Below are 12,308 nucleotides of genomic sequence, written 5' to 3' on the forward strand. Positions count from 1 at the left end.
TATAGTATTTAAAAAATGGGCCCCATAAAAGAATGGCTCTGTGCCTTTGTCCTGCTTGCCCATGGCCTTCACCGGGCATGGAAACCGAATTATAAAAACCGATCAAACCGAATTGTAATGCGGTTGGATCGGATCATATTTGAATTTAGTTTGAACCATTCGGATCTAAGTTTTGAAAACCAAAATCTATTTGGATTCACTTGATTGGAAATGATCGAACCAAATTATCCACACGAACATCCCTACTCATCATTGTCCAAAAATAATAAGAAAAAGGTTTCGTTAACATTTTTTTCAAAATATTGTTTTTATAAGTTTAATGTACTCTAATTTTCGGCATATATTTTAACACATTAAGGGGCTGTTTTAGAGAATAAAAAGTAAATTTTGAAACTTTTGATAAAATTTAAAGGGTGTGAACTGAAAATATAAATATATTAAGAATATTAATATTTTATTCATGACTGATGGTGGTATCAGAGTCCGTGGATTTAAGTTTTCTTTCTTGCATTTAAAATTACCCTATATATAATGTCTCCCCCTTTCAAAATTACGTACCATCGCTCTCTGATTGATTTTCTGTGTATAATTGAGGAGAGAGATCCTTTGATTTCACTCTAAATTTGGATCTAGGGCCTTCAATTAAGGTACTTCCCCTCATATTATTATTATTATTATTATTATTATTATTATTATTATTATTGTTGTTGTTGTTGTTTAGAGATGAATTTGTTATTAAGATTTTCGTATAATCGTGTCTGAATTCATCTATACGTTGCTGTTTCTTAAGATTTAGGTTCAGTTCTACTCAATTTTGTCTTGATTTCTCTCTAAGCTTCTGTTTAATCATTCATTACTTTGTATACACTAATTGTTTGACATTTTTTGCTTTGTTTTGTGGTTAACAGCTAGCAATTTAAGTTCAATTTTATTGACTTCTAAGTTCATACTTGCTTAAAAACTTCTACACTTTTCGAATATTCTATACGTGTTTTGGTTTGATTTCTTTGTTTTGGCATTTTTAAGTTTTCAACTCACCGTGTTGAACAATGTCACCTCTACTTGGTTACTTTTGCTTTATATACAAACAATTATGTCATTTGCCTTGTGATTAAATTTAGCTCAAATCCTTGGGTTTAAGTTTTTATAAATGAAGCACAGAGATGCAATAATCTAATCAGCTCGATCTATTTTGTTTTCAGGATTTCATCATCGAACAGAGATTTGAATTACAAATCAACATAAATTTTGTTTATGTTTACTTGGAAATTAAAGTTGTAATGGAACATCGTCCTCCTATTGACGAAGATTTTATCGTTGATCTCGAGAGTGGCACCATTGAAGAACGAATCCCTAATCCCCAATCTGATGAAAATCTAGCAAGAAACGATTTCATTTCCACCAGATTATGTGACCAATTGAATGTCGATCCATTAAATGTGAAGGTGGTAATCGACTCAAAGATAGAAGGAGATTCGACAATGAAGAAAATGGGGAAAGAGAAACGTAAAAAGTCGTGTTCAAGTGCTAAAAAACCACCTAAACCACCACGTCCACCTAGAGGCTTTTCTTTAGATGCTGCTGATCAGAAGCTTATCAAAGAGCTTGCTGAACTTGCCATGATGAAAAGGGCAAGAATCGAGAGGATGAAAGCACTCAAGCAAAAGAAAGCATTAAAAGCTTCATCTTCATCATCAATCAGTGGTAGCTTGTTTGCTATGATCTTTACAATCATCTTCTTCCTAATGATATTCCACCAAGGTAATAAAGTACACCTTAATTTTTATCATTATCCCTCTTTCTTTCTTCTTACTTTCTCCATAAAAAAAAACACCAGGAATATCTTATTGTTTTTATATTTTTCCATTAAGAAAAAACTTTACATTATGTTTTTTCAGGAATGTCATGCCAAAATTCGAGTGTAACTTCTCAGGGTTCTCCTCAAACAGCTCAAACAAACGAAAATGGTTTAGTATTTACACAAGAACAACTCAATCCATCCGCTAGTGATTCCATTCTACCCGATTCTAAATCTTCAAGGTATGCAAACCATTTTATATTTTCTTTTTGATATAAGTACATGCTTGTTATTGGAAGAAAATATAATTTTTTTTTTCTTTGTATTTTGCAGTTTTTTTCAAAAGATTCCCGGTTCAGGTTTTGTTAGCAGGAAAGTACTTTCGTCTAGTGTTATGCAAGACAAGAGAAAACAAAATAGTAGCTAAATAAAAAAATAAAAACAAAAAGGTAGCCTCCATGTGGCAATGCCTGTGACAACAATGTTGTACCATGTGTATAGTAACAAGTTATTTGTTATGCGGTATATGACATGAAAGAACAGAACAGCTGGATGGACTGAGAATGACACTGATGTCAGTAGCCAAAATTATGATTTTTATGGCACCCAAAAAGGTGTAACATGGACTCGTTGCGGTCTATGTTTTGTGCAAAAAGACGTTAATGTCCTCCTCATCGTCAAAAATTGCAAAAGTTTGTTCGGTTTCATCCGGTCCAGTACTACAATTTAGTCTGGTTCTGTTAAGTATTGTTTGTGTAACAAAATTTAGTTTAAAGGATAGTTTTTGTACTTATTCTAATTGTGCTACTAGAACAGGGCTTTTTTTATTATATAGAGATGAGAAATCGGCAATTTAGCTGGAGTTAGAGTTAGGTTTTTTTGTTTTGTAATTAACAAGTTAAGTAATATGTATTGTAGTCAACAAAAATCGAGATCTGATATCTATGTAAATCAGTTGAGTTCAAATTTTTAATATCCCACTTATAAGATTCAGATTTGCTTCTTAATTATTTGCTTAGTGATGCATCAAAACATGTGTGAGAGTTTATGAGTGATTGTGAGACATATAGGTTTGTTTTTCTTTAAAAAGACAATTATACCCTTCTTCCCTTGTTGTTTTGAAAGAGCAACACACTGCCTCGAAGGGTGTTTTGGGGAATTTATTAGACAAATAGTTACCTGATGCTATATTCATGACTATGGAGAAGTCTATTTCATGTAAAATGACAGCTACACCCTTTGTCTCTTTTCCCTTTTAGGAAAAAAAATGTTTTTTTTTAACTTTACTTATTTTTTTTTTATCATCGTTATTAATAATTGATGTTGCCAATGTTATTTTCAGCAAAAGGGATTTTTTTGCATCTGGACAAATTGGTACAAGGAAGTATGTGATTCTTAAGACATGCATGTGCATATGGATGAGCATTCATAGATAATCGAGGATTTTAGTATGATATTTTGCATAATTTGGGTATGGACTTATTTTGGATAGATTTTGAAATAATTGAGAAGTGATGCAAAATTACATTTATACCCTTCATCCTCAACGGGCGACTAACAGACTCATTCATGTCGCCCATACGTATCTGATTAAAGATATTGCATTCATTAGATACTAATTTCACAACTATGGTTTCTTTTGGTAAAGATAATTAATAATCAGTTTGTTACGTAAGACATGACATGACAAAAAAAAAAAAAACTTGTTCTGCGTTCAGTATTATATTGGACTTGAACTAAAACAAATATTAATCGGACAAAAATGTTATTTTTTGTCACATCCATAAAAGATAGAACAAGACGGGACACTGATTTGTTGTCGATCTCTCGTCTATGTAAAAGGCATTCATGCGCTTCTCATCATTATCGTCACAAGCAACTCGTGTAAGTATATAGAGTCATCTCCGGTTCAGTCTCGTGAGTATAACATGAGCAACACTAGGACTTAATATTATTATTTTCAAAATAATTAATATACAAAGATAGCAAATAAATATTTGATAAACTATATATTGTGGTATAATTGACCCTCATGGACTTTCCAAGACCTAAGCATGGCATGGGATACCCCACCCCCCACACCCCCCTCCGAAACAACCTGGGTGACCAGAGACCATATGGTGATGTTGGGTTATAATTCATTCATATTTGGAATTGGATCAAATACATGTGAATCAGATCCATAAACTAAGCAATAATACCATTTTCACTTGCTTTTCCATTTGACCTTCTCGATCTTTTTCTTTCATGTGCCTTCTAATAATATATATAGTAATAGCCTACAAGTCAAAGACTTTGTAGCAGATAATTCTTTTAATTATTATACTTATAGTTTCTTTATATATAGATCATCATATTTCTTAAAATACAAAATGAGAAGAAACAACATGTAACATCCCAAAATTCGAGACCAAAAATTTCATTTTAATTAAGTGATTTATAAAATAGTTTATCAAATCATTGCCAAAATCATGTCAATACATAGAACCATAATATCAAGTCTCAAACCAAAACATCTCAAGTATCAAATATCAGAGTACAATCCCAGAAAACTCTAAGCGGAAATCATAGGTGTGTGTGTGACGCGCTGCTACACCGCCGACTCCTTCCCCTTAGACGAAGAGGTACCTGAAACCAAAACTGAAACTGTAAGCATAAAGCTTAGTGAGTTCTCCCATCATACCACATACCAAACAACCACATAGCATACATACTGTCGGGCAATTCTGGGGCGCCCGTTCTACCCATGTCAAGCCATTCTGGGGTGTTGACCTACCCATGTCAAGCCATTCCGGGGTGCTGACCTACCCATGTCAAGCCATTCTGGGGTGCTGACCTACCCACCGGTCTATCTCAACCGAACACGGGGACTATTTCACCCCCTACTGCTAACACATAATACCATATCACAATCATGCTGTCAGACGTATCTGGGGTGTCCGACCTACCCATTGGTCCTAACGACCGAATCGGGGACTAGTCCCCTCCTACTGATACTATATCACATAACAAAGCAACTAGCATACTTCCATACCAAGCAATCTAGCATACTCACATATCCAACCATAACAGACCAGACAATTATCACAAAGATAATCATCCCAACTAACAATCACTAGTGGGCCGGCCTTGGTGCCTTAGACCCACTCCTACTGGAAGGTAACTCACATCGATGTCGCGTAAGTCTGAACTGTCCTTGGCGTGAAGGTCGGCTCTCCTCGACTCCTCAATCCCTACACGACAACCATCAAGTCATCAAACAGAACATACAACCTGAATATCCTCCAAGGATTGCCACTGGCCACTCGATGTAGTTCAGGCTATCATCCACCTGAATATCCTCCAAAGGTACCACCGCCGAATCGTCCACCAGACACTTCCGCAACTGGGAGACGTGAAAGGTGCTATGAATCTGACTGAGTTCGGCTGGCAGATCCAGCCTATATGCCACCTTGCCCACCCGGGCTACAACCCTGAAGGGTCAAATATACCTGGGGCCCAGCTTGCCCCGCTTCCTGAATCGAATGACGCCCTTCCAAGGCGACACCTTCAGGAGCACCATATCCCCGACCTGGAACTCCAGATCCGATCGACGCTTGTCGACATAACTTTTTTGCCGACTCTGAGCAGTCTGAAGCCTGATCCGAACCTGCTGGATCCTCTCCGTAGTCTTGAGTACCACTTTGGTACTCCCCAAAACTCTCTGTCCGACCTCTCCCCAGCATATCGGGGTCCTGCACTTCCTCCCATACAACATCTCGAAAGGAGGACGGTCGATGCTCGCATTATAGCTATTATTATAAGAGAACTCCGCCAACGGAAGGTAAGTATCCCAACTACCTCCGAAATCTAAAACACAAGCCCGCAGCATATCCTCCAGAGTCTGGATGGTCCTCTCACTCTGACCATCCGTCTGCGGGTGAAAGGCGGTGCTAAAGTGCAGACGAGTACCCAACTCGTCATGAAACTTCTTCCAAAACCTGGAAGTGAACCGCACGTCCCTGTCGGAAATCACTGAAAATGGCACCCCGTGCCGCGCCACTACCTCTCTGATGTAGACGTCGGCCAACTTCTCAGCCGAAATACTCTCCTGAATCGGAATAAAATGGGCGCTCTTGGTCAATCGATCAACGATGACCCAAATCGAATCCACTCCTCGCGCGGTTCTGGGAAGCTTCGTAATGAAGTCCATAGTAATATCCTCCCATTTCCACAGCGGGATATCCAACGGCTGGACCTTGTCGTAAGGTCTCTGGTGCTCAGCCTTGACCTTCCCGCAGGTCAGTCACCTCTCCATAACCCAAGCTATATCCCTCTTCATACAGGGCTACCAATAATCTAGACGAAGATCCATGTACATCTTCGTCGCCCCGGGATGGATAGAGAATCTGGATTTGTGTGCCTCTGCCATCAATACCTGGCACACACCCCCATGATAAGGGACTCACACCCTACAGTGAAGAGACAACAATCCCCGACTATCATAGTCGAAGGAGGAAACCTGACCCACAATTCGCTCACTCTTCCGATGTTCCTCCTTCATGGCCTCCTGTTGGGCCTCCCGAATCTACTCCAACAGCGGAGTCACAACTGTCATCCTCAGACAGATGTCCCTGATCGGCGCTGCCTTGCGGCTAAGCGTATCAGCCACGACATTGGCCTTCCCCGGGTGGTAGAGGATCTCGCAATCATAATCATTCACCACATCAAGCCACCGACGTTGCCTCATATTCAGATTTGGCTGGTCCATGAGATACCTCAGGCTCTTGTGGTCCGTATAAATGGTACAACGAACCCCATAGAGGTAATGACGCCAAATCTTGAGGGCGAAAACAACAGCCCCCAGCTCCAAATCGTGCCTCGGATAATTCGCCTCGTGAGGCTTCAGCTGCCTCGAAGCGTAAGCTATAACATGCCCCCTCTGCATCAATACCGCGCCCAAACCTGAGATGGACGCGTCGCAGTATACAACAAAATCCTCCATGCCCTCCGGTAGGGCTAAGATTGGCGCCTCGCACAATCGCTGTCTCAATGTCTCAAACGCAGCCTGCTGCTCAGGCCCCCAGCGAAAGACCACGACTTTCCTTGTCAGCCTGGTCAGGGGCACGACTATCTTGGAGAAGTCCTGAATGAATCTCCGATAGTAGCCTGCCAATCCCAGGAAGCTCCGAATCTCAGATGGATACCTCGGAACCTCCCACCTCATCACGGCCTCAACCTTGGCCGGATCAACCGATATCTCGTCCTGGTTGACAAGGTGCCCAAGAAACTGCACCTCGCGCAACCAGAACTCACACTTGGAGAACTTAGCATACAAGTTCTCCCTCCTCAAAGTACCCAAAACCTCTCGCAAGTGCTCCTCATGCTGCTCTCGCGTCTTGGAATAAACCAAGATGTCATCGATGAAAACTATCACGAACTGATCCAACATCGGTCTGTACACGTGGTTCATGAGGTCCATGAACGCGGCAGGAGCATTGGTGAGCCCGAAAGGCATCACCACGAACTCATAGTGGCCATAACGCGTCCGAAACGCAGTCTTCTGCACATCCTCCTCTCTGACCCTCATCTGATGATACCCTGAACGCAAATCAATCTTGGAGAACCAAGATGCTCCCTGTAGCTGGTCAAAGAGGTCATCAATCCTCGGGAGTGGGTAATGGTTTTTCACCATTACCTTATTCAGCTCCCTATAGTCTATACACATCCGATGCGACCCGTCCTTCTTTTTCACGAACAGAATCGAGGCTCCCTAGGGTGAACTGTTCGGTCTAATGAATCCCTTGTCTAACAGCTCCTGCAGCTGTGTAGACAACTCCTGCATCTCAGGAGGAGCCAACCGATATGGTGCCTTGGCTATCGGAGCCGCACCAGGGACTAGGTCGATCCTGAACTCTACCTGCCTCTCCGGAGGTATCCCAGGCAACCCCTCGGGGAATACATCTGCAAACTCTCGTACCACTGGCACATCGCCCACCGTCGCCTTACCCGCCTCCCGGGTATCCATAACATAGACGACAAATCCTGCGCAACCCTGCTGAAGGTAGCACCTAGCTCTCGTTGTGGCCTCTCGCCCTGAATCACCAGCTCTCTCCCACTTGGGGTCCTGATCCGCACCAACTACTGTGCACAATCAATCACTTACCCATTTGGGGCTTAGCCAATCCATACCAATAATAACCTTGTTCCCCCACAAAGGTATGGGAACCAGATCTACCAGATAACGCTCCTCAAACAGCCGCAAAGCACAATCTCGGTAGACCTCTGATGCTCGCACTGACCGGTCGTCCGCAATCTCGACCTCTAGAGGGCAATCCAACACGCCCGAAGACTCATGAAACTTCTTGCTAAGCGCAAGAGGGACAAACGATCGGGTAGCACCCGAATCAAACAATACATGAACTGGGATACCGTTCACGTGGAACAATCCTATACAGAGCACATACATAACATATCAAAATCACAACGACATAAAACAAAAGCATAAGAAAGAAATTGTACCTGTCACCACATTGGGTACAGCGCGTGCCTCCTCGCCTGTCAACTGAAATGCTCGGCTCCGCACCACTGGAGCCTCTGTCTTGGCCTTCCGACCATCCGCAGCCAGCGCTGACGATGGGTTCGGCGCCGCCGCTGGCGCTGCTGCTGTCGCTGCTGTCAATCTAGGGCAGTTGGCCTTCTTGTGGCCCCTCTGATTGCAATGGAAGCAAATCAGGTCTGACATCTGCACTGTGGGGGCGAGGGCAGTACAATCTCTGCCAAAGTGCCCCGTCTTGCCGCACTTGTAGCAGCCGGACGATCCCGCTCTACAAGCTCCCTCATGCGGCCTGTCGCATTTCCTGCAGCGGCTCTGGCCCGGCTGGCCCTTCGACCTAACGTCGGATCCCTTGGGTGTCTTCCCCGAAACCCCTGTAACCTGCTCAGACTCTGCTTTCCTCTTCCTGACGTGCTCCAAATCAAGCTCCCTCTCCCGCGCCCTGGCAATCATGGACTCCAGGGTCAGGCAGGCTGAATAGCTGACATGCTCTCTAATATCAGCCCTCAACATATCATGGTAGCGGGTCTTCCGCATCTCCTCATCCCCCGCATATTGGGGTACCAACAAGGCCCTCTCCCTGAACTTGGCGGTGATCTCCGCCACTGACTCAGTCGTCTGCCTCATATCCAAAAACTCCCTGGCCAGCTGCTGAAGCTCCACAGCCAGCGCAAACTCAGCCCTGAATCTGGTCACGAAATCTGACCACGCCATAGCCTCGACGGCTGGGGCTCCTAACGAGTCACCAACCGACCCCCACCAGTCTCTAACTCTATCCCTCAGACATCCTGCGGCAAAGCGGACCTTCGACCCTTCCGGGCAGAAGCTCGTCAACTGCACAGACTCAATGTCTACGATCCATCTCCTGGCAGCAATGGGGTCCTTCACCCCGTGAAAATCCGGCGCACCACTCCCTCGGAAGTCCTTGAAGGATAGTGTGCGCGTACCCGTCTGGCTAGACGCCAGATCACTCCTGAATGCCCGGAGGCGATCCTCCATCAGCTCAACAATCCCCTCCTTGATCGAACCGAAAATGATCGGGGTCGACTCAAGGATGCCTCTCGTGATCTCAGACGCGATGAACTCGCGTAGCCCGTCATCAACCTGCTCGGATCCTGCACCCGAGCCTGATCCTGATTCTGATCCTGAACCTCCCGCTCCATGTCGTGTGATTAACATACTGCAAATAAACACATAAACGTCAGGATCATACATGCGTTCGAGAGGTCTCACACACTCTCCAAGTTCCCTAGTTCCATCTCGGCCCTCCCTGACTCGAGTACGGATCCTCTGCTTCCAGTAGTACGGGCCCATACTACCTTCCACATCTATCCGTAGTTTTCCTCAAGGATTGGTTTAACTTCACCAAGTCCCTTTACCGATACCCTTTTCCACTAATCTCGTCCTAGGCTTTCCTAGGGCACTCTCCGACCTACTCTCCGCCATCAGCTGCACAAGGGGTCCCTGCTATCCTTCCCTATCTAGCTTGCGAATACTGTTACATATTCGCTCACTAGGTAGTTAAAGTTAGCCAGAACCCTTATAGCACAAAGCAAGCAGCATTCGTGCATTGAGTAACCAATTCAGGCATAACCTATACAAGCCATCCTACTGCTGACTAAACAGTCCTAGCATACAGTTCATACAACAGGCATATAAGGCATCCTTCATAGATCCTTACCCCTAATCTAGCATGCAGTTCTCAGAATCATATATATTAGGCATACAAGGCATCCTCCTAGACCCTTAGTCCTAATCTAGCATGCGGTTTCTCGGAATCATATATCATATAACTTATCATAACAAGTATGGGTATCTTGGGGAAAACTTACTTGAGCTCGGCCGGTCGCACGCATCACACACCTTGTTCTTTCTCAAAACTCTTTGACTCAGATTTTTGAAAACCATTTTCCTTGTAAAAATCTTTTAATCCCTCGGTTTAAGTCCAGACACCCCCGAGGGTGTGTCCGAATCCCTCAAACCAAGGCTCTGATACCAACTTGTAACATCCCAAAATTCGAGGCCAAAAATTTCATTTTAATTAAGTGATTTATAAAATAGTTTATCAAATCATTGCCAAAATCATGTCAATACATAGAACCATAATATCAAGTCTCAAACCAAAACATCTCAAGTATCAAATATCAGAGTACAATCCCAGAAAACTCTAAGCGGAAATCATAGGTGTGTGTGTGACGCGCTGCTACACCGCCGACTCCTTCCCCTTAGACGAAGAGGTACCTGAAACCAAAACTGAAACTGTAAGCACAAAGCTTAGTGAGTTCTCCCATCATACCACATACCAAACAACCACATAGCATACATACTGTCGGGCAATTCTGGGGCGCCCGTTCTACCCATGTCAAGTCATTCTGGGGTGCTGACCTACCCATGTCAAGCCATTCTGGGGTGCTGACCTACCCACCGGTCTATCTCAACCGAACACGGGGACTATTTCACCCCTACTGCTAACACATAATACCATATCACAATCATGTTGTCAGACGTATCTGGGGTGTCCGACCTACCCATTGGTCCTAACGACCGAATCGGGGACTAGTCCCCTCCTACTGATACTATATCACATAACAAAGCAACTAGCATACTTCCATATCAGGCAATCTAGCATACTCACATATCCAACCATAACAGACCAGACAATTATCACAAAGATAATCATCCCAACTAACAATCACTAGTGGGCTGGCCTTGGTGCCTTAGACCCACTCCTACTGGAAGGTAACTCACCTTGATGTCGCGTAGTGTCTGAACTGTCCTTGGCGTGAAGGTCGGCTCTCCTCGACTCCTCAATCCCTACACGACAACCCTCAAGTCATCAAACAGAACATACAACCCTAACCCGGGTCAATACCAAAACCAGGCAAAGTCAACACCCAGTTGACCTGACTCGCTGAGTTGGTCTACCAACTCGTCGAGTCCATACTCCACTAACCCGATCCAACCATGACCCCACTCGTCGAGTCTAGCAAGAACTCGACGGGTTCTCCTTCATTCAAAACATCGGGACCATCTTCATCCGACTCGTCGAGTTCCTCCTTGAACTCGGCGAGTTCATCTCCCTCGTAAGAACGTGTCCGGTCTATGACTCGCCGAGTTGTATGAACAACTCGTCTAGTTCATCTTCAAAGATTGGGAGATTGCCTTGGACTCACCGAACATGTTCATACACTCGTCGAGTCCCATGATTCCCAGGTCCCTTTTTAGCGTCTAAACATCTATGGGACTTTCCTCCTTAACAACTGGTCCATCCACAGAAAGGATTTTGTGGTCATAACACCGCGACTCGCCGAGTCCCAAGAACAACTCGTCGAGTCCATCCTTGAGCAATACTATACAGTCGATTTCAATGGGCCTTAACACCTCAAAACCATAGATTTGGCCCCCTAATGTCCATTTCATACGTAAAGTTCCAAACTTGGTACACATGCAAGGGGTCTTTGGCCCAAAAAGCCATAAAAGATGGCCTCCATGGTGCATGGGGTGTTCATGGCAACAAAATGGGCACCTTTGTGCCATAAAACCCCCCAACAGACGTGGATCTAAAGCATACACTGACTTCCAACACTAAATCCCGAATACCACCTCTCTAGGGCTTAAAAAGATGAAGGAAAATGCCCCAAAATCAAGATCTATAGACAAAGGTTCAGCTTCATGCCTCCAATAAGCTGAAAATGAGCTCCAAACTCTGGATCTTCTTGTTTCCCCTTGGTCTCACAAGCTCCTTTCCTCTTCTCAAGCTTCACAACCCACCAAAAAGCACCAAAATGGCCTTAGAACACACAAAAACGGCTAGGGTTTCGATATGATGTCTTCTGGGAGTATAAGGGACGATGGAGGCTGAGATAAGGTGTTTAAATAGGGTGCAAACCCTCAGATGTAGGGTTTCACTCAAACAACAACTACTCACCGAGCCAGTCTCCGACTCGTCGAGTAGGTCACTAAAACTGTCTGCAG

General features: G+C 44.0%; 1 protein-coding gene across 1 annotated transcript; it reads left to right on the forward strand.

The window, feature by feature from the left end:
* Window positions 1-529: 529 nt before the first annotated feature.
* Window positions 530-2,791, forward strand: LOC145118592 (uncharacterized). The gene is made up of 4 exons (XM_079054293.1): window positions 530-647; window positions 1,203-1,761; window positions 1,899-2,040; window positions 2,132-2,791. Exons 2-4 carry the CDS (start codon window positions 1,281-1,283, stop codon window positions 2,223-2,225), a joined length of 717 nt encoding a protein of 238 aa, XP_078910419.1. The 5' UTR covers window positions 530-647; window positions 1,203-1,280; the 3' UTR covers window positions 2,226-2,791.
* Window positions 2,792-12,308: the final 9,517 nt, after the last annotated feature.

Source organism: Lactuca virosa, chromosome 6 (genome assembly GCF_052849685.1).
Source record: "Lactuca virosa cultivar CGN04683 chromosome 6, Lactuca_virosa_CGN04683_v6, whole genome shotgun sequence".
NCBI lineage: Eukaryota > Viridiplantae > Streptophyta > Magnoliopsida > Asterales > Asteraceae > Lactuca > Lactuca virosa.

Excerpts from the sequence above, each read along its gene's own strand:
- LOC145118592 (XM_079054293.1), top strand. The coding sequence starts at position 1,281 with ATGGAACATCGTCCTCCTATTGACGAAGATTTTATCGTTGATCTCGAG. Across the intron at positions 1,762-1,898 it reads CCTAATGATATTCCACCAAG|GAATGTCATGCCAAAATTCG; the intron begins GTAATAAAGTAC and ends ATGTTTTTTCAG. Across the intron at positions 2,041-2,131 it reads CCCGATTCTAAATCTTCAAG|TTTTTTTCAAAAGATTCCCG; the intron begins GTATGCAAACCA and ends TGTATTTTGCAG.